General features: G+C 45.1%; 1 protein-coding gene across 2 annotated transcripts in view; it reads right to left on the bottom strand.

Moving 5' to 3' along the window:
- pou2f2b (POU class 2 homeobox 2b) overlaps positions 1 to 25,733 on the bottom strand; it is a 42,861-nt gene that overhangs the window by 2,183 nt on the left and 14,945 nt on the right. Inside the window, exons 2-14 of one of the 2 annotated variants that reach the window (XM_030073046.1) lie at positions 9,943 to 10,008; positions 9,147 to 9,181; positions 8,930 to 8,986; positions 7,966 to 8,085; positions 6,940 to 7,045; positions 6,688 to 6,779; positions 5,912 to 6,061; positions 5,379 to 5,520; positions 4,959 to 5,107; positions 4,146 to 4,343; positions 2,560 to 2,783; positions 1,944 to 2,012; positions 1,505 to 1,578 (exon numbers count right to left, since the gene is read on the bottom strand). In XM_030073046.1, coding sequence (XP_029928906.1) covers positions 1,505 to 1,578; positions 1,944 to 2,012; positions 2,560 to 2,783; positions 4,146 to 4,343; positions 4,959 to 5,107; positions 5,379 to 5,520; positions 5,912 to 6,061; positions 6,688 to 6,779; positions 6,940 to 7,045; positions 7,966 to 8,085; positions 8,930 to 8,986; positions 9,147 to 9,181; positions 9,943 to 10,008 — 1,482 coding nt within the window. Of the gene's footprint in view, positions 1 to 1,504; positions 1,579 to 1,943; positions 2,013 to 2,555; positions 2,784 to 4,145; positions 4,344 to 4,958; positions 5,108 to 5,378; positions 5,521 to 5,911; positions 6,062 to 6,687; positions 6,780 to 6,939; positions 7,046 to 7,965; positions 8,086 to 8,929; positions 8,987 to 9,146; positions 9,182 to 9,942; positions 10,009 to 15,242; positions 15,439 to 25,733 lie in introns of those variants that run through there. The other variant, XM_030073047.1, reaches the window with a different exon arrangement.

Here is a 25,733-nt window from a genome sequence, read left to right as displayed (position 1 = left end):
TGCATTTTGTAACGGTGAAGTTCACAAGTGCTTTTATTTGTGGGAACACGACAAACACACCACCAAACGATTGAATGAACCCAGAAATGCAAAGTCCATCACCGATTGCGGTTGTTAACCATGTTGAAGTGTTTTAGGGTGGATTTTCCCTTTAATTATCAACCTGTATGACTGATATAACAGGATGAAAAACAAGATGAAGGGCTAAACATGAATTAGACAGCACAGCATCAAAAACAAAGACTCAGCCCACACATCAACATCACCATCCTCACACACACGCACAGACATTTACTGGGATGGATTAATGGGTGTAGATGGGAACAGAAAATGGCAGAGAGGGAAAATCACTTTACTCTTAATAGCTTTATTCTTCTGCTCTACAACTGTTTATCTCTCAGCTGCCTGTGTGCTGCAGCTGAGCAGCACCTGTTGGCGACCTATTCATCTGTGTCTCAGATCTCTTCCAGTGTAAACCCGCTGAGTTTGCTGGAACTTTATTAGTCATCATCACATTTTATCTTTCTCTGAGATTTTCTCAATCTGACACCATAAAAATGATGAAATCACCTCTGCTGACAGACACTGGGACTGCTTGGTGGACAGGTCTAAGGAACGCTGCATTTTTGGTGTTTTTCTCTCTCCTTGTTCTACGGTCAAGTGTATGTGCAGAGATGTACACTAAGTGGCCACTTTATTAGGCCCACCTGTCTACTACAACCCAATCCAAGTGTTTTGCCATAAAGTTTACTTTTATGATGCCTATAATGCTCAGGTTTTCTTTTTGTCACAGTAATAGAGGTGTTCATTCAATTACATGTTTGGCATTGAGCTCATAGTTAGTGCTGCTGTTGGACTGGACTGCATTTTACTGAGCGGTGTTTCCAATATTCTGTCCCCATCATTGTATATAAATAGGGATGGCCAAAAAATTACAAACACCTCTCAATATAATGTAGTTCAGTACAAGACCTCTGCAAACTACAACCTCAGTCATAAACATAGAATTAAATTTACCACAATGTCAACACAAACTGAACATTATAAACTTTGTTAAAAGGTAGAATTTATAGCAGAGTTGTTGCACTGAGCTGCATTAGACTGCACAGGTGGACGTGATAAAGTGACCACTGAGTGTATGTGCATGTTATGTGGAAATAATAGAAAGGGAAGTGTGTGTTTATATATGTGTGTGTGTGTGTGTGTGATTACATGTATGGGGTGGAAGGATAGTGAAATCAGCACATTTGGTGAGAGCAGTGCAATATATTTGTGCATTTTAGTTTTTTTTTCTTGTGTGGTGAAAAGAAAATGCCGTTGTCTGTGTTTCAAATGCACTCTATGACCCTATGAATTTCTCTGAAATGAAATAATAAAGCGGCACCTTGACCTTGGCCTTGACCTCTAAACTATACTCAGCCCATTATGGGTGCTGATGCTAAGCGCAGTATATTTTCTCTCTTTTGTCTTTCCTCGAACGAGGCCATGTCTCCCTCTCACACACCTTGGATAGTAGCCAGGGGATTGTTACCGAGGAGAGCTTGGTTCATCCCTGTGTTAACTCCCATCACAGTGTTCCTGTTGTATCATGCACAAACACACACAGACACATACGCACGTACACACACGCACACGCACGCACACACAACCACAAACGTGCGAGCATATACGGACACAGACAGGAAAAGGAGAAAAGGTGAGAAAGAAGCAGGTTTAGCAGCAAGGACAAACAGAGGGCAAAAACAGTCCTGCACACATGAAGAGCATTAGTATGCTGACAATTTGCTGCACAGATGTAAACAAGAGGTTAGAAACGCACAGAGCAATAGAGCAACTTGGGAAAAAAAAAAAATTAGGAAATACCAAAACTCTCAATCCTAGAGAACAAGAATGCACTGTTGTGTGTGTGATTTTCTGAGTTAACGTGTCTCTGTCGTATTCACCTCAAGTTTGCAGCAAAATCGGTGATGTAGTTAGACACGTCACCGTTCTTTTTAGCCATACGCCATAAGCTGTGAACACAAGAACCACACACACATACACACACAAACACACACAGGGTTAGAGTGCACCGCTGCAGAGGGGGAGCAGTGGCAATCAGTGTGTGCGTGCACAAACAATCTGTGTGTGTGTGTATCAACCATTTAACTACAAACTGCAGGTGAACCGAGCGTGGTGCAGCACAGTACTCATTGTGGCGTTATGAAAATGTGTGGTTGTGTGTGGCCACGCTGTGTGTTTTTGTGTCAACAAGGCATGTGTCTGTTTGAGTGTACTGCCTATATTTGTTAAATTGTGGTGAGTCATCGCAGCCGGAAAATTACACCACTGATTGCGTAATGAAAAATTTAAATCTTCTATAAATCAATTCAATGTCCTTTAAAATAAAACTAAACATTGTTGTAAATCAAATAGTGCTTTCACCATTCTAACCTGTCCAATATAATAGGATTTTAGTGCGTAGACCCACAATCAAACAAAAACTGATGTTGAGACAAAAAAAAGAAACGTGTCGGGGAAACACAGGTGGAGTGTTGTGACCGTTGCCTGCGCTCTCACCCTGTGTTAAGGTTGAGTGTGCTGTGGCTGGGAGTGGCGGGGCTGGCTGTGCTGCGGGGCGGAGGAGGAGTCACTGGAGAGGGTGCAGAGCTGAGCGAGGGGTGGGCAGAGCTGAGGGAGGGGTGGGTGGAAGTGAGGCTGGAGGTCAGGGGGCAGATGGAGGACATGGTGGTCACTGTTGTGCTGCTGAGACTGGTCACGGCCTGGGACAGCTGGCTGGACATCTGTCAGAGAGGAGCAAAAACAGAGGGAGTTAAGTGTCGATAAGCAATGAGAGATCGGGCCGTTAGCTGCTTCTTGTTGATGTGGAACAGAGCTGGGAAGTAGGCGGGGTTATATAGGATGCCCAGCATCCCAGAAATAAAAATCCAATTCATTTTTCAATATGCATTCTAAGGTGATGGTGCATCTGAGAATTTCCAACACTTGGATCAGCGTGAAACTCTCCCAGTTCAAACAATACAATTAAGTACACGCATTGAAATAATCCATATTCATAGATAAAAAGTCACATGCACAAGACTGTGTACATAATAACTATAGTCAACTTTGTGTTCCACAGTGCATTACTTCAAGAAATATCAAGTCGGTGTGCTTAAAATTCTGCTGCCCACACCGTTGAAGCTGAACTACAGAGCTTTGTTCAAGCATCTGTGCCATATTTTGTTTCCAACCGCAACCACCAATCTGGAATATAACCTATTATAATATAATATTGAATACATTTTAATATATTTTGCGGCTTTAGCTGGCGTCTTCACCATAGTCATAGTAGATGAGGCTCAGGGGTAATGTAGTGGCACCATCTGACATTTCAAATCGGCACAGGAACATTTAGAAACAATGGTTGGAATTTAACACAACAGTAGCTTTTATTTATCTAGGAGACTCCTGTATTGTGTGTTAAGTTATATTACGGTTAATTCCAAATGGGGCAGATACTTCCAGATCCTGTGGCTCTGTCAAATTTGCATACCGTATTTCCCCAATTAATCGCCCGGGCGTTTAATACGCAAAATGAACTTGGACCCCAGGCGTTTAAAAGAACCAGGCGGCTATTCGCTGCAGGCCTTTATTTATTTTTGCACAGACCTGCACCAGGCCATTATCGTGATGACAGTTACCATCCAACATATTTACAGTCGGTCGATTTAAGATTACGGTACACCCTTTTTTTTCCTAACGTTAGCCAGCTCTCTTATTTTGACAGAAAATGGAAGTGCAGCACAGTTATTGTGCGGCTAACTGTTTACTTCTGCAAAAATAAGGTGAATAGCCTTATTTTGGGTTTACCTCAATGTAATGCAAATAATCGCCCCAGCGGTTATTTGGTTGGGCGTCTAATACGCAAAATGGGTGCAGACCCCAAGTGTTTAAAAGAACCAGGCGGCTATTTGCGGCCGGGCGATTAATTGGGGAAATACGGTATATGCAATACATGCAGAGGAGAGATACAGGGAAGGCTTTGAGGCAGATACACCTAACTACACTACTATAACTCTATAACTACATTAATACAACTAGCAAGTTATGTACTAGGGGTGTCGTGGTCAGACATCAGACATCAGACACTAAGCGGATCGTACCATGTGGGGGCTATAGCAGGGGGGCTTGTGCGTCGGTGGGGCAGTGGGGGGCTGGCTCGGCAGGGGAGGGGTGGCACTGGAGGGATTGATGCGTTTCTCTTTCTGCCGGCGGTTGCAGAACCAGACGCGGATCACCTCCTTCTCCATGTTGAGCTGCTCGGCAATTAGCAAGATCTCTTCTGAGGTAGGCTTCTGGTTCTGCGGACGGCAGACACAGTAGAGCTATATTTAACTCGCATGATACAAGGTGGTAAAAAAAACACTTGGTCGTACATATATCACATTTTATACACTTCATATTGAAAACACATCATATCACAACGTGCTAATTAATGTGAGAAATACGCAGAAAGATTTTGGCAGACAAAAGCATAGCTTAACAAACACTGTCCGGTATTAAAATGAGACCTTGAAATCTTTCCATAAAAGTCCTATTTATCGGGTAGCAGCCATATAAAAGGCTGTGACAGCATAAATATTCTATAATACCACCACTATAAATTTATAATTTCATATGCAATGCTGACATAAAACATAGATTGTTCCACAGTTCTGCATTTCTGTATCATTTTATGGCACACATAAACTTGCTTTGACCTGTCCTGTGCCACAGACAGGTGAATTTTGTACTAATGCAAAAAGGCAAAAGTAATCAATACAAGTAATTAAATTCATGTCAAAGTAAATGATGGTGTGAAATCTGTTATCGAGAGCACAGAAATAATTTTCACATTTCAATCCAACCAGCGTTAATTCAATTTTATATGAATATTTTATCATTTGTCAATTAAATGAGTGGGTACATTTTCTTACCGTCATGAAGGCGCGCTCCAGGGCCACGCGGACATTTGTCTCAATGCTGGTTCTCTTCTTCCTGCGCCGACCAGGAAGCCCCTCGAAGCCCAAAGAGGGAGAGGATAGGGAGCTGGGGCTGGGCAGGGTGCTGTCTATGGACATGGTCTCTGAAGAGGACACACACACACACACACACACACACTCACATGTCAGACTAACTGCAGTAGACAATATTTTTCTAGTGGCACACCTAGGCAAAATACAAGCTGGGCAGCAATTTTTTAACCTTTAGTAAAACATGAAATACTCTCCCTTTTATCTTCTCACCTTATTGTTTTGGTGTCTGCAAGACAACTGAAGCTCACTTGAACCATTTACAACATTTAAAACCATTTCGAAAAGAGAAAACCAGGAGGCTGTGGACTCCTCCTATCTCACCTGCGTCATTGAGCCACTTCTCCAGCAGCGGCTTCAGTTTGCACATGTTCTTAAAGCTCAGGTTGAGGGCCTCAAAGCGGGAGATGGTGGTCTGGCTGAAGTCGTTCCCATACAGCTTCCCCATGGCCAAGCCGACATCACCCTGGTGGGAGAGATGCAGGGGAGAAGAAAGAGTTTTGAGACAAGCCAAAATACGACTGGGAAACATACAAGTTAGGTAGGTAGGTAGGTAGGTAGATACTTTATTCATCCCGCAGGTTTTTCAGCAGTATCCACAGATTACAGATTAAATAAAATAGAAATAAAAAAGATTAAAAAAAAAAAATAAAGAATAAGATCTGAGTACAACAGAATAAGATCTATAGTACAAGCCAGTGTGCAAAAAGCAATGTGCAACAAAAGAAACAGAAAAAAACGTGTGCATGGGTGTATAAAATGTGCATAGAGGTAGGTCAAGTTAAACTGCAGATGCATGTTTCTATGCACACACATACACACACACACACACACACACACACAGTGTTTCTCCTTACCTGCGTGAAGCCCAGTTTGATGCGTCTCTGTTTGAAGGTGCGGGCGAACTGCTCCAGCTCCTCCAGGTCACTGGGCTCCTCGGGGTGTGAGGTGACTGAGGGCACTGCAGTGACGCCTCCACCACCGCTCACTTCCACACTCTTATCTCTCTACATCAGAAAAAAAAGCAAGGCCAAGAGAGAGACAAGGAGAGATTCAGGCACTTATTATTGAAGACTCATTAGTGCAAAGATTAATGAGCCATGCTTATGCAATCTATCCCTGCAGGTATTTTTTATTTGATTTGGCGAGGTTTCCAGTCTGCTTTCACTTTCTCCTGGCACCCCGATACAGTGGGATGAACACTCCTTTGTGGAGCTCGATCTGTCAAATATTTACATGTGAAAACAGTAACAGCCTTTCCCAAAGACAGTAACACAGATACCAACGAACTGTATCTATCTGCCCCCAAAGATACAAATATGGTGTGGACAGATACAGTTTACCAGTGTTCTTTAGCAGGAAATAGTTCCCAACAAAACTGTTCACCTCTATGGGCTCTAGTTTATGTATCTGTGTCCTCGTTCTTATAAATAGCTGTTGCTGTTGAGTTTTTCACACGTAAGTATTTGGCCCCTGTAAGCCCAACAAAACAATAACCATCAAGCTCTACTGTGTTGGTGTGACGGGAGACAGAGAGGGTGACAGCAGACTGGAAACCGCGTGAACAAAGTGAACAAAGTGAACAAAATATCTTTTATTGTATTCTGGATGAATTGTTCCTGGCGGACCCTACCTGTGCTTGGAGTCCCAGTCTAGTTGGAGCAGACAGTAGGCCCCCTTGGTTTTGCTGAGGTAGCGGAATTAGATTTGGTGTCGATAGGAGTCCTGCTATTTAAAAAAACAAACAAACAAACAAAAAAACAGAAAAGCCCTGAGTACAAAATCCATTATCAAAATAAAATCTGAATATTATCAATATCAAAAACTGTGAAAATCAACCAATATATCTGTGTAAAAAACATATTTTATCCAACTAAAGGCGCACCTTGCTGGCCCTGCTGTGGCTGTGGGAGGAGGAACTGGGCAGGAGACTGGAGTGGGTGGCCAGGCACCAACACCAACTGCTGAAGCTGCAGCAGCTGCTGGATGTCCTGCTCAGCCGAGAGAAGAGAGACAGATCAGAGCAAGAACGACACAGAGGATTTTATTAGGATAGATAGATGGGTAATTCAGAGTGAAAACAGCTATTATGTGGTTTATCTCCAGCTGAGGGGAGGAGCAAGTGTTGAAAAGATGCAGAATTAATTATGAATTATGAGAAAAAAAAGTTTAATACTTATGTACAAAACATGGAAAAAAGAAGAGAAAATATGAGCACACTTGCAAGGTGAAAAAACTTCAACAGGCATGCTTGAGAAATTAGTCCAACGCATGATACTGGTTCCTCAATCAAGCCCCTCATCACAGAGTTGCTCTGATTGGTCAGTACCTGGGCAGTGAGCTGGATTGGCTGGGAGAGGGTGAGCTGGGGTGGAGGAGGCGGGACAGGGACACTTTGGCCTGTCTGTTCCTGTGTGCTCTGTCCCTGTCCTTGGGACTGGGATTGGGCCTGCTGGCCCGTTTGTCCCGCCTGCTGCTGTTGCTGGGCCTGCTGATTTGCTGCTGCGGCTGCCTGAGCTTGCTGATTGGCTTGGGCGGCTGCATGGGCAGCGTGAGCGGCGTGGGCTGCGCTGGACTGCTGCACAGCTGCAGCCAGGAGCTGCGCCTGAGCCTGCTGCAGCAACAACTGCTGCTGCGCTGGCAACAGAGCTGTCAACTAGCAGAGTGAAAGAGAGAATGAGAGGAGAGGAGAGCAGAGGAGAGGGGAGGAGAGGAGAGGAGAGGAGAGGAGAGGAGAGGAGAGGAAATCAAGGAATAAAATGGATAGTGGGGAGATAAAGAGCGAATAGGAGAGTTCAAAAAGCAGCACCAGAGAAGCAAGCAAGGTAAAAGCAAAGCTCCACCAACAGGTAGATAGCTGAAGTGTGTGTTTGTGTGTGTGTATGCGTATGTGTAAATGTACGGGTCTTACCCCTGCCAGTTGGGAGCCGGCCAGCATGAGCTGTGTGTGTTGCAGGGCGGTCTGTGGGGGGGTCGGGCCGTGGGAGGGAGGGAGGGCCGGGGACATCTCACCACACTCCTCCATCTTATTCTAGAGAAAAGTCACACAGCAGAGCGATAAAAGCAGAACATCAATAAATACCAGGTAGCCAATACAGAAGAAATCATCCTCCACCTCTTAGATTAGTAATGCAGATGACATTACTTTTTCCAAGTTGTAAAACAGAATCACAAAAATTATATCTCTCAAAAAAGCAAGTTTCCACTAAAAAAGTCACCCATAAAGAAAGGGAACAAATATCAAAAACAAAACACCAGGACCTTACAAACAGTTGATTTTTAGCATGAAAATATAGATAACTACAAGCTCACCTGGATATTTGAGATCATGATATACTAGGTCAATAATTAAAGACTGTGTCCAATCTGAATAACAACTGACTCTACTCTAATGTGGGGATTACCTCTAATCTGTCTCTTATGCATGGGGGAAATAAGAGTCCACTTGTCTTTCTTTTTCTAGTACAAAAGGGAGGTTCTGTTCTCCCAGGATCAGCATGTCCAAACTGGCAGGGGACTCCACCTGCTTACTGATTTGCATATCATTCAAATTAGAAAGAGTGCACCTTTCTCTGAGTTGCGGTGTTATGGCTTTAGTGAGGAGAAAGTGCCGCCACATTCACTCACTGAATGTGTTTACATTCAGTGCTAGTTGAATACTCATAAGGATTGTGAACCTTGAAGTTAGACAACATAAAAAAAAGCTATTCAATCCACAGGAATGAATACAAAAGATACAGCAGCTATACCGTCCCTGCTGTGTGAGATTAAAATACAAAGATGCACAAACACTGACCCAGATGTATGAGCAGATACGCACAGGCACAGACACGCACACTACACACACTGGCACAAATACACACACTCACGCTCACCTTGCTGCTGCTCAGGGTTGGTGAAAGGGTAAAGGGGTTGACTTTCATTGACTGAGCCTGAGGGGAAACAGGCAAGAATTCATATCTCAAACTACCCTCATAATTGATTGCATTATTATTATTATTTTTTTTTTCTAAAAACATCGCACTAGTAGTGTTACTGTTTGGTCAAAAGGTCATGTAGGAGAGAAAGCACAATAATAGGAATCGGTTTTACCTGGTGATTAGATTCGGGACCATTCCGTTCTGAATCTGTGTGGGAGGGAAAGGAAAAAGTGAGAAATTGATCGAGTGTACAGCAAACACAAACCCAGACACACGCAGTATGTATATATCAAGGTGCTCGCAGACAGACATTCTCGCACGTATTGTATTTAGACACACACACACACACACACTCACACTCACATGTGCAAACACATTGCAAAACATTTCCATCCATTTAACAGGTCATACAGTCTCATATTCAGTGTTAAAAACCTTGTTTTGGTGAAAAGATGTGAAAAATATGTGACAATCCCACCTGTTTCCGATGCAGTTACACTTGTTTCAGGGATATTTCTGTCTAAATATGTATGAGTACATATAAATATGTATAAATGTGTTGAAACAAGGCAGATCAGCCTACTAGTATCTAGAAAATGACACTTGGCTGAGGAAAATTCTTGAGATAAGTTGATTAGCACTGGAAACACGTGGGATTATTTCATCCCACTGGAAGATTTTTGTCTTTTCTGCAGCACAAAGACTGAAGTTTTTTTTTTTTTTTTTTTCATTTCGACACCGCAAAAGGTGTTCTGCCACATTTTCATGAAAATTTAAACTGACAAGAGAGACAGATTTAATTATTTGGGTTAAATCAAATAATGTGTTCAATTTTTGGAGTATATGTGCATGTATTTTCTTTGACACCACAATGAGACACCACACTCCCTCTCTCTCTCTCTCTCACAGACCCACACTCTCTCTCTCTCACACACACACATACACACTAACACATAAACAGTCCATACCTGTGCTCTCCAATGGAGAGTCAGCCCCTAGTTTCTCAACCTCTACTGGCTTTGACATCCTAATATCTGTAACGGGAGCACACAGAGACAAGAAGTGCAGAGTCAGGCAGGTTAATTCTAATATCCGCAGGGGTGGAAAAAGCAGCAAAAGAAGCAGGAAGATGGAGAAACATGAAGGAGGTAATCTAGGTGACAAGAGAGGAAAGACGATAGCCAGAGCGTCCATCTTGGATAGGTTTGGGCGGCATTTTTTCACATTACAGCCCCGGGCCTACTCACTGTACACCAACCCATGTGTCTGAATCACACACACGAGCTGATTAAGGCCTGCATTCATTCATTCTTTCCGATTCGTGGTTTTAACAAAGAGTAGGTCGGACCAAGGTGTTTGCTTGTTCTAAAATTAGCCAAGATGTTTGCGTGGGACCAACCCACCATTTGAGCTGTTTCTATACATGTGTCATTTATTACGAGACCACATCACTTCCTGGTTGATACTGTATTGGGACAGTCCCCATGGCAACAGCAGCATATTATGTAGTGATATCCAAGTGTAGAATATAGAGTAGAGTACATATTGTTAATACAAGACAAATGGCAGCTCTTTTTGCATTTTGGTAGTGGATAAAGAGAGAGAGAGAGATAGGGGGGAAAAGGGAATAAAGACTTGAGGAGAGGTGTGTGTGTGAGTGTGTGTGTTTGTGTGTGTGCATGTGCATTGGATAGTTTTGTTTTTGCTAATCACCCAGTATTATAATCGTACTAATCCTTTATTTGTCAGAAACCACAGACTGTGGAGAATCTTTTTTGCGTCCATCCACTCGTTTTTTTTTTCTTGTTCTTTCTTTCTCTCTCTCTCTTTCTCACACACACACACACACGCAAACACAGACAGACACAGAGCTACTTCCCTTTTGTGAAAGCATGCAAATCTCCCCAACGACCAACTAATTATATCTTCCACCTGCATAATATACTCTCAGTCTCCCTCCTCCTTTTGCTCTCTCCCCTTTCTCCCCCTCCTCTCCCCTTTATCTCTCCTTTCCTCATGCTGTTGTTACTCATGTTACAGATGAGCACACCGGCAGAGCCCTAATGTTTTTTTGCAAAATCTCGCTGCTGCGTTTGTATCAATATTACTTGAGTAAATACATTGATTTGACTCTCTGTCTACAAACAAGAGGAGCACCAGGCAACAGAGCTGGTCAAGCATGAATTTTGCCATCGGGGGGCAGCAGTGACACGTGGAGAGGACGGCGAGCTTGCTCCTCGCTGACCACTGCTGAGGGAGCCTGATGACCTGATGCCAGTTTTAAATAATCAAATCATCTGTCATGCAATCACGCAATCATTATTAAGACAAGAATTCATGGCAGCTAATGCCCGATCACAAGCAGAGGGGGAGAGATGTGAGCGAAAAAAGATGGCCAAACAGTGGATGCAGCGCCCTAAAGAAAAGGGGGAAGTAATAGTGAATTAGAAAAGCCCTTCTCCTCTCCCACACTGGTTATAAACTTGGGTCAGGACACACACACACATCAGCACTTCCCTGACCACAGGATTGCCCTCAAGTAGATGGACTTTCTGAAAAGGCTAATTTGGTCACACACCCACACACACACACACACGGGGCAAGCACATATGGGGAAGCAAATCTATTATTGGTGTGAAATGTTTTACAGCTGTTTGTGGTTCTTCCGACATTACATATGGCTGCTAATTTGGTTTCATCTTGTGCGAATGGAAGGGAAACCCTGTAAGTGTCCAGTGTTGCTCAACAGGACCCGCCTAACTCTGTACGTATTCCAATCCTTTCCAGAATGTGCGCGCATTTACAACTCTGAACGTTAATAAATCGCTCCTTGTAATGAGCAGCGAAATCAAAGTGGGCGTCATTTACAAGTGTACCGATTTTATGATCTCTGAGCATGTCATTAACGAGGGCAGCGCGCAGAATTTTATTCAAAATGGATTGTGTAAAATGACATAATGAGTCACACAATAACTGTACCATGGAGATCCTATGTCTATCGTGTGGTTCCAGTCTATTCTGGTGTGCTGTGGGCTTGCAGAACATGAGGGAAGGTGTGTATTGATTCATGGCATAGAACGGTCTATAGACAGTCGCATGGTGGATAATGTGGTCAGTAATACAGTGCAGGGGATAGTATATCAAGATGCTGTGTCTCTTTCTCACTTCCCCTCACGACTTCCCCTTGTACCGGGTTGAACGCAGAGTGCTAAACCCAACACTTACTGTCAGTGAGGCTATTAATATTAGCTGGCTCTCTCACTCTCTCTCACTCTTTCTCTCTCACTCAATCCCCCTCTCTCTCTCTCTCTCTCTCTCTTTTTAGACCTCCCCCATAAAACACGTATGCACATGATTTGCCGCCTTGCACCCATTTAATTTGACACAGGGCAAAGTCGCAAGTTATGTAAGAAAAAAAAAAAAAAAAGTTGAGAGAAGGTGTGTCTCCTTTTAGACAGCAGCCCCTCATTTTCTCACTGTACAAACTGTATTTACAACAGTGAAGAAGTTACAGTGAGATTAAATGTACTATTTTCCATGTCAGCGCAGTTGAATCACTCTGCCCATTTCTCCCACCATTAAGCTGTTCTCTAATCTAGCAACAAAGCTGATGGTTTATCTGTGACCCATTGAGACCAGTTTGCTTCACCATACCCACTACGCTTTACATAGACCAAATTTAATGCTGTATAATCCTGTGTCATGAATAAATGATGCAATACGGGGAACAAGGAACAACAGAGTGTGCACAGTCTGGACTGTTTCTGTTATTTTCCTCAGGGTATTTTGGCCAAGATGAAACTCTGCTGCAACCACCCCAACCCCCACCGCCCCACCCCTGAACCCCACTTCCTGATTCAGGACACGACCCCTGCGCCAGGGGGGGTGTCTGGGAACTGGAGTCACCACACCTACTAACTACGAATCTCAAAAACCAAGAAGCCCTGAGGGGTGCCAATTCTGATTGCAAAGAAATATTTTTCCATTTAAGACTTTTATTGTTTTCGGCTAAGAGCGGGCCAGCCGGCTGAAAACCTTTTGCACAGCTGTCTTAGAATAAAGAAAGGGATCGAGGACAGAATCTAAGAGAACGGCGGGCAGCAGAAGATGAAAATCTAAGAATAAAGAAAGCAGGTGAAGGCAAAAGAGCTAGAGAAGCAGAAATCTGAGAATGAAGAAGGGAAGCGAAGGCAAAAAACTAAGAACAAAGTACGAAACTTAACTCAGAATTTAAGAATAAAGAAAGGAGCTGAAGAAATAATTTAAGAAAAAAGTAAGGGGCCAAGCAGAAAGATGTCATGGCAGCCGGATGACCATCGAGATGGCGAGATCCCATGAGTTTGTGCCGAGAACATCGCTGATGCTCAGGCTTTCATGTGACCGTTAACTTCGTTCTGTGCTTCTAAACAACACAGAAAACATCTAATCACCAAAAATTGTGCTAAATATGAGCTTGTGAATATGAACATATGATTCTGGTTGAGGTTTCAAATGCAGGCAAATAAATACTGCTTCATATGTAAACAGATATCACTTAAAGAAAAAAAAAGAAAAGATGACAACAATGAAACAGAAAAAAGCCCTAAACCATATCTAACCCATTAGATAACATGATAATAAACTCATTTTCAGATAAGGCGCCTGTGCCAGTGCAAACCTTTGTGGCAACCTTTTATGTAAATACAAACTACATTTTTAATCACTGCACTGGAGCATGTAAAGCAGAAGATCAAAGTTCAGAGACTTAGAAAAACTGCAAAAGTCAAATTTGGTGGCCTCGTCATTTGCCACACATAATCTTCCCTGTTTTCTCTCTCTCTCTCTCTTTTTTTTTGACAAAAATGAGCAAAACTCTGCAGAGATGTTCAGTGGGCCTTAATACGTCTCACACTCCTCTTCATTACTGATGGTATCATGACAACATGTGGAAATTACTGTGCATATAGGCAAAATTTGTAATCATTTTTCTCTTCTTTGCATTTACGTCCTCGACTATAACGCACAAGATAGACAAAAGTCATCGATGAAAGGATCCAGTAGAGTACAATGCTGATAAATGTGCTGTGTGGTGAGCAGAAAGGATGTGTCACCCTGGACAGACGAACGTACAGGAGGTCAAATGTTCACATATCAGTGGCCAAATCATAGCAAGTCGTGATGAATGAATCACTCCACGATAACGTGCACACATCTTCAAAGTTTTTCTTCTTTACCCTGAGATCGTATCAGTAGCCCAGCCAATGAGAGTTATGACTTCACTAGCATTTACAAATTGATTTCTTGTAATTTATGAGTCAGCTGAGGCCTGATGTGCTATTCTATGCGATTTTTGTCTTCGGTCAACTGAGGCTATATCTGCTACCTGTCACAGCCACAGCTGACCACCAAAACAAGGTTGAGGGGCAAATGTCAAACGCCGTTGTGCTTTACTTTGCATCAAACCCCACAGACCTTAGCAAAGAAATTTTAGGCTGTTTTTTTTTTTTTTTTTCTTTTTCTATTTCTGTGCTTGTGTCCTTTGCAAAAACATGTTTGTTAAAATGTTAAAATGTGTAATTTTTTTTTTTTTTTTTTAATTTACAGACTGAAAGTTAATATTATTTGCAAGAAGACCAACACATGATTACCGCAATACACACCAAAAAATGACACCAATTCAAAAGTTTGCATAGGAAGAAACATCTTACCGTATGAATATTCAGTTAACTGAATGTCACCGCTATGACTAACCAAATCCAGTCAAGCAGATTAATCATGATATCTGGAATTCAGAGTTCAGTTAACTTTCAACGCTAATTTTTGTTCTAAGCAAAAGACATTCCAAAAAAAACATTTGTTCTCTGTTATTTTCTTTAAACATTTTTACATTTAACATTGAACCATACGCACACGGACACACACACACAAGCGTAGGCATGCTATGGACTGACGAGGTGTCTGACCTTTCCCTCTGCTTGCGACAGGCGTCCATCCCTCCCGCCCTCCCTTCATCCATCCATCCCTCCATCCCTCCATCCCTCTGCCTGTCTGTTTTTCTCTGCATACCATCTCCAGATCTTTGATGTTCTCTAATTAGCCAAGCTTGTGTGATCCAGTGGTATTAATCAACAGCTTAGCCACGGCTCTCTCTCTTTCTTTCTCTCACACACATATGTACACACACAAATACACACACTCTCACACACACACTGCCCTTACCCTCACGCAAAGCTTAATTGGTCTGGGCAAATGAAGGCCAAAAGAGAGGGCTGCGCAGACAGTCACTCACCTGGCAACCACATACTGGAGAAGTCCTTTGCTGCTATTGCTGCTGTCTTGGTCATGTCTGTGTCTGTGTGTGAGAGTGTGTGCGCTATGTAAAGAAAACTCTTCTCTCTCTCTCTCGCTCTCTCTCTCTCTGTCTCTCTCTCTCTCTATAACCAAAAGAGGGAGTCTATCGAATCATATGGTTGAGAGAATCACACACTCTCTCCCTCCTTTTCTGTCTCTGTCTATCTGTCTCTATCTCACACATGACAGTCCACACCCCCAGTCAAGCCACAGCTCCTCCCCACATCCTGCAACTCTGAAATAAGAGAAACACAACAGGAAGTAAGCCGTCAAAGTGTAGGAACTCTGCACAGAGGAGAGAAAATTAAAAAAAAAAAAAAAAAAAAGCCAAGGGACACGCAAGAGGTTAAAGAGTGGGAGAGAGTGAGTGAGCGAGGTGACTTGAGAGATAAACGAGGTGAAAAAGAGGGGGAAGACGAGTGACGATGGAAAGTGATGGCGTGGCTGGAAACAGTCGCTCACACACACGCTCACTCACTCACTCACTCACACGCACAAGCTCAAGAGAAAAACAACGGGCTTGACATCTGACCATGCACCAAGGAAACAGTGTGTGACACATCTGCACTACATGTGCACCGATGCACCTTGAAGATCTATTCAAAACTGCTCAGACTTTTTTTCCTCAACCCTAAGCTATTTTATCAGCCTGTCAGCCTGTTCTCTCTCCTGTGAGTGAGTCATGGCCATCTCACCTTGGTCCTGTCTGCGTATCTGGGGCTGCCGCTAGTACGGCTGTGGGTGTTGAAGGTGGTCTGTGGGGGAGGTCGTCACGGGCAGGCAGAGGGAGATGTGAGACATCACCAGCCCAGTTTACCAACCACTCAAAACCGAGAGGAAGGAAAAAATGCAGTCACAACACCAACTGTAGCACTGACCATCCCACACTGTGGGCCACACACACTTTTATACCACACAAACAAACCCACATCATGAATCTCTACTAAATCCCACTGGTGGAAATCATATCAGAATGGAGATATTAATAACAATAATAAAACAATTATATAGCACATTTTAAGAAGCTCAAAGACACTTTTCATTGATAATAAAATCCCAAATAAGCAATAAAATACTATAATAAAATAACAATCACACTGAAATAATAACAACAGCAAGACAATAATAAACAGGGCAAACAATTGATGTACATAAATTCAATAACAATAACAAGAAAGGATGGACAAAACATTAAAAGCAATTTTGAAAATGTATGTTTTCAGGGATTTTTTGAAGGCGGTGACTGAAGGAAGCCTTTCAACTATTGAGCAAGTATTAGTGTCACTACAGTGGATTCACAGAATAAGAGGCTGCTAAATAAGTAAAATGTGAAGTCTAAGAAAGGAATAGTACAGATAAAAAAAGAAAAAAAAACAAGAAATCAAAAAAAGAGAGAAAAAAGAAAGCCTACATTTTCAAATCTGACAGCAATGTATTGCTCTGAAAGTGGCCTGAACTAACCACAAGGTGGCACTATTGATTCTTTTATCCAAATGAACACACACACGCGCGCCGGCTCCATTCCTGGATGACTGGGAGGAGGCAGAGCACCACTCTAACCCCACCCCCCCTCCCACCTCCTCCTCCATCCTCCATCCTCCATCCTTTTCCCTTGGTCCGAGTTCACTAATTCAAAAGCTAACGGCAGCAGAGTTCCCAAGTTTAACCTTATAAATACTTTATGTGGTGATTTACAACAGAGCAATATACCGTTGGAAAGACGCTCCCCTACTAAGAAGTGCATACTGTACCAGACTGGAGGGGCTCTGGACTGCACAGATACATTACCTCCAGTTTTGTCTTAGGACACAGAATTACATACAAGAGAGCAATGACACATACAAATCTGTAAAATTATGACAAACACTGATATGGAAAGTTTATGTAACTCGACCTCACACACTAATTAGAGTCAGCGGTAGTCAGTGTGAATTTATAGCTGCTTCAAAAGGATTTCAAATGTCCTGGGAAGAGACGGTGCACGGCTACCAGGCTGTCCCGCAAATGCACATCAAGATTTGTTTGCCTACCTAAAAGTAATCAGTAAGTGTATGCGTGTGCGTGTGTGTGCATGTATGTGTGTGAGCTCACGTGCACGCTGACCCCATTGCTCAGGCCTGTCCTGGGACAGTGACAGACTGCGTGTGGGGAGGGGGGGGGCCGGTCTCCGGGTCAGGGGCCGTCTGGGCATCCTGGCTTTGGCCGTGACCTTTGTTCCAACCCCCATCTACCCTCATAACTACCAAAGTGTGCATGTGTGTGTGTGAGTGTGTGTGTGTCTGTGTGAGCGTGTGTGTTTGTTTGAGCAGTTGCAATAGTGGCTGGTGAATCTGGATGTGCTAGGTGTGTGCATGCATGTGTGTATGTGTGTGGTTCATGGCCAAGGGGGGCCTTCCTGCCTCAAGGAGGTCTGAGCCTTGGTTGCCATGGACACGAGAACTAGCGACACTCCAGCCTTGCCACTTAGAGGATGTTGGGCCTACGGCAAATGGCCTTATTTGTCGTAGAAACATTAACACACACAGAATATCGGCTGCAAAATTAACTTGGAGGTAAGAAAGGCAAGGTAAGTGCAGAAATAGAGAGAGTCAACTCTAAGGATGATGAGCATGAACCATGTTAATGCACGGTGTGTTTTATGTCACCGCTGAAAGTTATGTTCATGAGAGAGCACAAACACACACTCACACACACACACACACACACTCACACACACACACATACACACAGTCAATCTGATACTGGGACCCCAGGGAGGAGGATGGGGGGAGGCTGAGGCCTCAAGAGCGCCATCAATCACTCCACTGTCAGAGATAGAGAGAGAGAGAGAGAGAGAGAGGGAGAGAGAGAGGGAGGGAGGGAATACTGGGGTACTGAGGGTGGGAGGGGGGTGTTGAAGAAGAGAGAGAGCAATAGGAAAAGAAGGAGAGCAGGGAATGAAGGAGGGAGAGGGGGGAAAAGAGCGACAGAAATGAAGGTAAGAGAGAGGCGCGGAGATAAAAGGATTGGGCAAAGGGTGTTAGGGCAGGAGGGGAGGATGGAGGGGGGGAGAGAATGAGTGAGAGAGGGACGGTGGCTGTATGTGTATAATGGGTCATTGCAGGGACAATTCTGCGGTCTCCAAACCCGTTCAGTATACCCTCTAATGCTCGGCCCTCCTATATCTAGTGCAGCCTCAGGCCTATAGAGCACACACAGGCTCTAATTCATATAATCCATCATATTCCTATTCTTATAGAGGGGACAGAGCACGGCTCAATGATGGACCCACCAAGTCCTCCTATACGCAGCCCAACTGCAAGACTATATTCTATGAGGTGAGAGATTTAAAATCTAATCTAGTGTATAGGAGTGTGTGTGTGTGTGTGTGTGTGTGTATGCGTAGCCCCATGGGGAGGAGCAGGATTATAAACAGTAGGTGTAGCGGTGTGCAGACAAGAGAGGTGGAGGTTTTGTATGAGAGACAGCAGGGGCTAAAACACACTCACACCACTGGCTACCATGGGGACCCGCACCATCTCACACACAAACACACCACCTACACCTTTGCAACACCTATCCCTCTCCTGTCCTAATACCTCTCAATCGCTCCTTTCCTCTGCCCCCCCCTCCTCCCCTTCGTCCTTCTCTCACACCATCCTCCTCCTCTCTATATCATCTCAGTGGCCCACAGGGAGCCGGGCTTGTCTAGACAGACACTGTTCTCTCCCATGGCGCTACCAAGGTTGAATCTCAAATCTTTGTCGTCGCTCCCCTCATCCCGTCTTCCCTCCATCTCCTCCTCACAGAGGAGGAGAGCCGGGGGTCTGCAGGGAGGGTCTCGCGGCCTTCATTTCACTTCAGACCAAACTGTTCACTTACACGCTGACAAACAGGCTGTTGTGGTGTATTAGCCCTTATATTCTCCGCAGATGGGAGGCTTTTCAGAGCCGGAGTGACGGGGGTACTTTGGTTATCACCGTCTTTCTGCACAGCCTCTTCCCACCCTCCCGCCCCCTCTTTCACCTCGGCCTGTTCTAGACCTGCTCTGTCTTTTTTGTCTTTCAAACCCCCCTCATCATCCCACTCTTTCTGGCGACCTTACCTTTTCTTTCTCTAATTCAAACTTTCTCTTCTCCTCCTCTCTCTCTCTCTCTCTCTCTCCCTCTCTCTCCCTGCTGTCTTTCGCTCTTGCTCTCCCTCAGACCTGCTGGTCAGCAGCAGCTGTGACATCACTGGCCACTGTTCTCCACTCCGATTGGACACTCGGCCACGTTGCCAGGCAACAGCAGTGAAAGGTCTCAGTGTGAGTGTGTGTTTGTGTGTGTGTGTGTGTGTGTGTGTGTGTGTGTGTATGTGTGCGTGCGTGCGTGTGTTTATGTCTGTTTATAGCTACGTGAGTGAAAGGTGTGTGAGCGATTTTCCTCGCCTTGCCCTTTATCTGTGCATGAAGAATGATCAGAACAGATCTACTTCTATTCTTTATCTCAGATTAAAGCATACAGATGATTACATCACCACGCCGCCCGCCCCACCACAGAAGAAGAGAAAATGTGTGCGTTGCGTTAATGAAAAAGAAAGATCGTATGTGCATGTGTGCAGGTGCCTTGCTCTTACGTCGGGCCAAATGAATGTGTGTGTTCGTGTCGATGTATGAATACGGGTATGTGTCTGTATGTTGCGTGGTGTGTGTGGGTGAGTGTGTGTGTGTGTGTGTGTGTGTGTGTGTAAGCCCCCGGGAGCGGGTGGTTATTGTATCTGACACAGCGGCTCTTTCTCGCGCCTCATATTTCTGGGCCGATCGATTCCTCTGACTCCCGACAAGACAATAATCGCACCTCCCTCTCTCACTCCATCACTACCATTATTACTGACCTCCCCAGGGAACGAACAGGGCGGAGGGAGGGAGAGAGGGATGAGGAAGAAAGGAGGGGGGAGAGAGAGAGAGGGTGAAGGAAGACAGAGGGAGAGAGTTGACAAAATGAGCCTATGATGATGATGAAGAAAAAGGGGGAAGATGGTGAAAATGGGAGTCGGCCTGGAACGAGGAGATCAGAGAGAAAAAGATGGCTCGAAAACAAGGGAGAGAGAGGCAGACAAGGGCAGGTGAGATAAGGAGATGGAGGGATGAGGTCTGAGGCGGGAGAGAGGGGAACAGGAGAGATGGCGAGGCGACGTCCTCGCGAGGTGATGGAGTGAACGCAAGAATGAGGGAAAGAAAGCCAAAGCGTAACAGAAAAGGACAGGAAGGAGGCCAGGGCATTTTTTTTTTTTTTTTTTTTTTTTTAGATATAGATCACAGTGAGGAGAAAAAAGGAGGACGGCAGTGAAGGAGTGCAGAGAGACGAGGGGCCGAACAGAGGGACAATAACGGAGAGAATTAGTGGAGGAGAGATGAAGGATTCACACTATCTTCTTCTAATAAAGGAGAGAATGAGAGACAGGGACCAGGGAGGGAAATAGAGGACCGGTGGGTGGGGGGTAGATTGAGGTGAGAGAGAGAGAGAGAGAAACATAGAGTAGGTGAGTGAGAGAGATACATGAACACACACAAACACAAGCATACACACACACACACACACACACACTGATGGTTGTGGAGGTCAGCATACAGAAATATTAAATTGACAAGAGTACAATAGTTGATTGGCAGGCTGACTCTTGCACTGCCATTCAATAGAAAAGATTGGAGAAAGGGAAAAATGCGCACACACACACACACACACACACACACACACGCATCAACACACACATATATACACTCACAATGCATGCACACCTGCAGTTCCATAGAAGAAAATCAGCACAGCATGCAGAAACACACACTCTCTCTCTCTCTCTCTCTCTCTCATACACCACATACACATTCACTGTCTTTTGTCTGAGGTTTCTGTGTGTGAATGTGTGTGTGTGTGTGTGTGTGTGTGTCTGTGCACGCGTGTGTGTGTGCATTTTTGCCCACGTGAGCCTGTCACTGCTGTGTCTGTATGCTTTGAATCCAGATTACAATTACGGTAATTGGCTCTCAATTCAAGGGATTGCTGTTTGACCCCCTCACCTCTCCCTCTCTCTCTCTCTCTGTCTTGCTCGCTCGCCCACTCTTCCCGGCACATTTTTCCTTCTTCCTCCTCTCTCTAGTTTTGAAGCCCCCCTCCTTCATCAATATTCCTCCACCTCCTCTCTACCTGTATCACTACATCCATCTTTCTGTGGATGCAATCCCCCCCCCCCCACCTTGTCTTCCCTCCTTTTCTCTCCTTTATCCCCATACACCCCCACCTACACACACACACACACACACACACACACACACACTCCCTTTACCCCATGCTATCCCTATCATTCCTTGCCTTCCTGTTTTCTCTCCATTCTTCCTACTCTCTGGGTGTTTTCCTCTCCCCCCCTTCACCTCCACCAGGTTTTTTCTCCCAATTTCCTTCCTCATCTCACCCGTTCTCTCCCTCCCTCTCTCCCTCTCCCTCTCTTCTTCCTCTCTTTCTCTGATAGTTGGGGAAACAGGGAGTCTATTGTATACTTTATTTATGCTGCATTCATTATGGAGAGATAGCTATACAGCGATACGGCCGGGACACAGGGGATACGTTTGGGAAAGAAGTGAGAGAACGATAGATGGGTAGAGGGAAGGAGGTAAGGGGGTTGATAGAGGTGGTGGTGGTGGTGGTGGTGGTGGTGATGGTGTGTTGGGGTGGTGGTGAAGCGAGGAGGAGGAGGAGGGGGGTTAGGAAATTGGTCTGGCTAGCGGAACAGCTTTTCACCCCTCTCTCTCTCTCTCTCTCTCTCTCTCTCTCTCTTTCTCTCTCTCTCTCTCTCTCCCTCTCTCTATTCTGCTTTGTATTCTGCAGAGATGACAGGGGGAAAGCTTTATTGCTCCGAGTTTGTATCGATCGGGGCCCCTCTGAGGGGGGAGGCCGGAGGACGCACTGAGCAGGCCCTTTCTCAATGACCGCAGCAACCCCCCCCCCCACCCCCCCTCTCCCACCCCCACCCACCCATTCCTACCTCCTCCTCCTGGTTCCCCTCCTCCCTCCGTCCAAACCCTCCTCTCGCTCACTCTGAAATTCAAATTCAAGGCTCTTATTCTCAAAGGTTAGGAGAGGGAGAACAAGAGAGAGAGAAAGAGAGAGAGAGAGAGAGAGAGGGAGGGAAGGAAAGAGAGAGAGAGAGTTAGGGAGAGAGAGAGGTGTCTGGCTTCTTCCCCTGACTGAAGCCCTGAATGGAGCTGGGATCTGATAAGCAAAGCCCACAAACACAAACAAGGGAAGAAATAGAGAAATATATATATTTTAAAGGGGAAAAAAAAACAGCCAAGAGAAAAATATTATCTCCCGTCCTCTTTTCTTCTTCCTCATCTTTCCAAACCCCCAACCTCCTCCTCCAGCCCCTCCTTCTCCTCCCTACCTCCGTTTTTTTTTTTTTCTTTTCTTTTTTTTTCTGAGGTGAGAATGATTTTGTTGACAGGTGAAGAATGAGCCGGGTTCGAGCATGCATAAACCTTCCTGCTTCTGCGTCCCAGCCAGTCCTTGTTAGAGGGACACCGGGAGCGCTCAGAGTCCACCGAGGGAGAGAGGGAGAGAGAGAGAGAGAGAGAGAAAGAGACAGAATTCATCGCTTTGCGTCCCTGTGGATCGCGCTCCATATTCAGCATTCCACTATTCCAAACAAAATATAAAATATAAAACAATCACCTCTCGTGCTGCACTGCAAAGCAAGAATCCCTGCAAAACTTACATAGAAAGAAAGAGGTTAAATAACAAATCACCAAGCTGCCAGTTTCCTTCTTTCTTTCTTTCTTTCTTTCTTTTTTTTTTTTGGCCTCTTCCTGGTAACAGACTTTGAATAAAGGGGGGCAAGACCCAACTGGTCAAAGCCAACTGACCAAACACTTGACTCATACATTTATGTGGCCATGTGCGCACACACACACACACACACACACACACACACAAACACGCAAACACACACAGAGCCTCTTTATCCGTTAACGGCATGCACAGTGCTGTGGTGAAGCTGGGGAGAGGAACAGATTGTCCAGCGGGGGGTTACGGGGTTCAAGTCCATGACCAGAGGGCCTGGAGAGGGTAAGGGGGTTGCAGGTTCAACTCTCAGGGGGAAAAGAGGATCCCTGTTGTCTCCTGGCCGACCCCCCGCCACCCCTTCCTCCAGAACAATAACCCCTCACCCCCGCTGCACCCCACCCTCTCTCTCTCTCCTGCGTCCCGCTGCTGGCCCCTCTAAGCCCTGCTTAGTCTGATCACACACGTGTAAACCTGAGCCTGGCCTCCGGACTCTCCCTCTGTGTCTCAAATGTAGACACACACACACACACACATGCATGCACACACACACTCGTGCCCTCACAAACAAACACACTGACACACACACAGACACAGACGGGCAAGCATACGGTGGGTAGTAAGCTCGCGAAGCTGCGCAAACATATTGATAAAACTCGCACGTGCAACACACTCTTACAATTCAAATACAAATGATTTGCTTTTGCTCGCTCCGGTTTTCCCACATTACGGCAAATCATTTTATTCAGCCGGCAGCGTGATTGAAACCGTTTCTGCCCACTTCCAGCTCCGTCTTACTCCGCCTCTTGTGGAAAAGACCAAACAGAAGCCCGGGCTATCAGCTCTGAAGCAGACATAAGTGGATATGAGATATCTGTGTGAACACTGGATACATATATATGTATATATAGATACAGATATAAATATATATAGATACACAGTATATATATTGTCATTGATATTGCCTGTGTGGTTTATGTACGGCTCTAGATTGAGTTCTGTGATAGAGAATACATCAGAGGCTGCTACTGGGTGCTACAGATACATAGGAGGTACACAGAAGAATACATGTATGTATGCATGCACACATGTATGCATGTACACACACAGACCCCCCCCCCCCACACACACACACACTCACACACACTCTCACTCTCACTCTCTCTCTCTCTCTCTCTCACACACACACACACACACACACACACACACACACATCGCACCTCACAGGCCTATAACCTGCCTTGCTGGCTGGAGGGAACAATGCATTATTAAACACACAGGATTTCATATGTAGAGAAAGAATATGAATGCTGCAATGCATCTGACTGTGAGCTTGGATTTCATCATTTGCTCATCCTGCTCTCTCCAATGTTACATTTCTCTGCATTTTCTAAAATGAGTTTATAGATTGTCAGCAGGGCCTAATGTGGTGGAGGAGGGTTTCATTACCACCATGTTGCGTTATATTGCCATCAACACCAGTTTAAATACAGCTGGAGAAAATGGATGAATTGAATAATGGATGGGCACCTTCTACCGATACTTTGAAATCACACACCGAGAATGATGAGGTCACATTTTTTTGCGATGGCAGGGAATCGGCCAGATGTTGGGTGTAAAATGTCTTCCTGTGGATGATGGCGGGTCTCAGCCATCATGGGAAGCCACCATTATCTGGGCGAAAAAACCAGCTGGATCTCACTGATTAACCACCGGGCCCGCACATGGGGAGCGGTCGAACGCCAACTAAACCGCAACACGAGTGCCGTGTGTGTTTACATCTGTAGGGCGGGCGGGCCGGGCCCCGACTCTCACGGTAATCGATGAACAAGGGAGGAAAGGGAGGGAGCGGGCGAGGCAGGGACGGAGGAGGGGAGGGGAGGGCTGGGTGGGAGAAAATCGGTAAAGAAAGCAGGTTATCTCCCGTCATTAAGGGAGGGGGAATCCCCTTCTGGTGGGGGGAGGGTGGGGCGGGTGAGGAGGGGTGAGGGAAGACCGGGGTTCATTGATAAAAAGGGATGGGAGGAGGGAGGGCGAGGGGAGAAGGGGAGACTATGTTTGGCATCGAGAGAGAGCAGACAATTATCTGTATTGATTAGAGCGGCCCAGTACTGTGAAGACTGAGAAAACTATGACTGGATCAATAGAGAGAGAGAGAGAGAGAGAGAGAGAGAGAGAGAGAGGGAGAGAGAGAGAGAGAGAGAGGGAGGGAGTCAGAGGATAGACAGACCAATAGAGTGAAACAAACGACAGAGAAAAAAGATGCATAGACAAACATAAAGAGGGAGGAACGTGGTTTGTAGTGCAAAGGGAAGTCAAGGTGGCATAAAGGGCAAGAAGTGAGGAAGGAGAAAGGGAGGAAGAGAGAGGGAGAGGGACAGAGAGAGAGAGGGGGAGAGGGAGAGAGTCAATGAAAGCGCAAGCAGATACATTACATTCTTGTTGTCATTACCCTTTATCATTGATTTGTCAGCACAACCACAGAGTTCATTCAACAAGCCCACCAATGTTGTCCTATCGCAGCTGAGGAAAGGGGATGGTGAAATGGAGAAGTGGCAGGAGGGTTAGGGTGTGTGTGTGTGTGTGTCTGTGTGTGTGTGTGTGTGTGTGTGTGTGTGTGTGTGTGTGTGTGTGTG

This window comes from Myripristis murdjan, chromosome 16, assembly GCF_902150065.1.
Source record: "Myripristis murdjan chromosome 16, fMyrMur1.1, whole genome shotgun sequence".
Lineage (NCBI taxonomy): Eukaryota > Metazoa > Chordata > Actinopteri > Holocentriformes > Holocentridae > Myripristis > Myripristis murdjan.
Note: the sequence above shows the minus strand (reverse complement) of the source record. Positions and strands in the feature narration are given on the sequence as shown.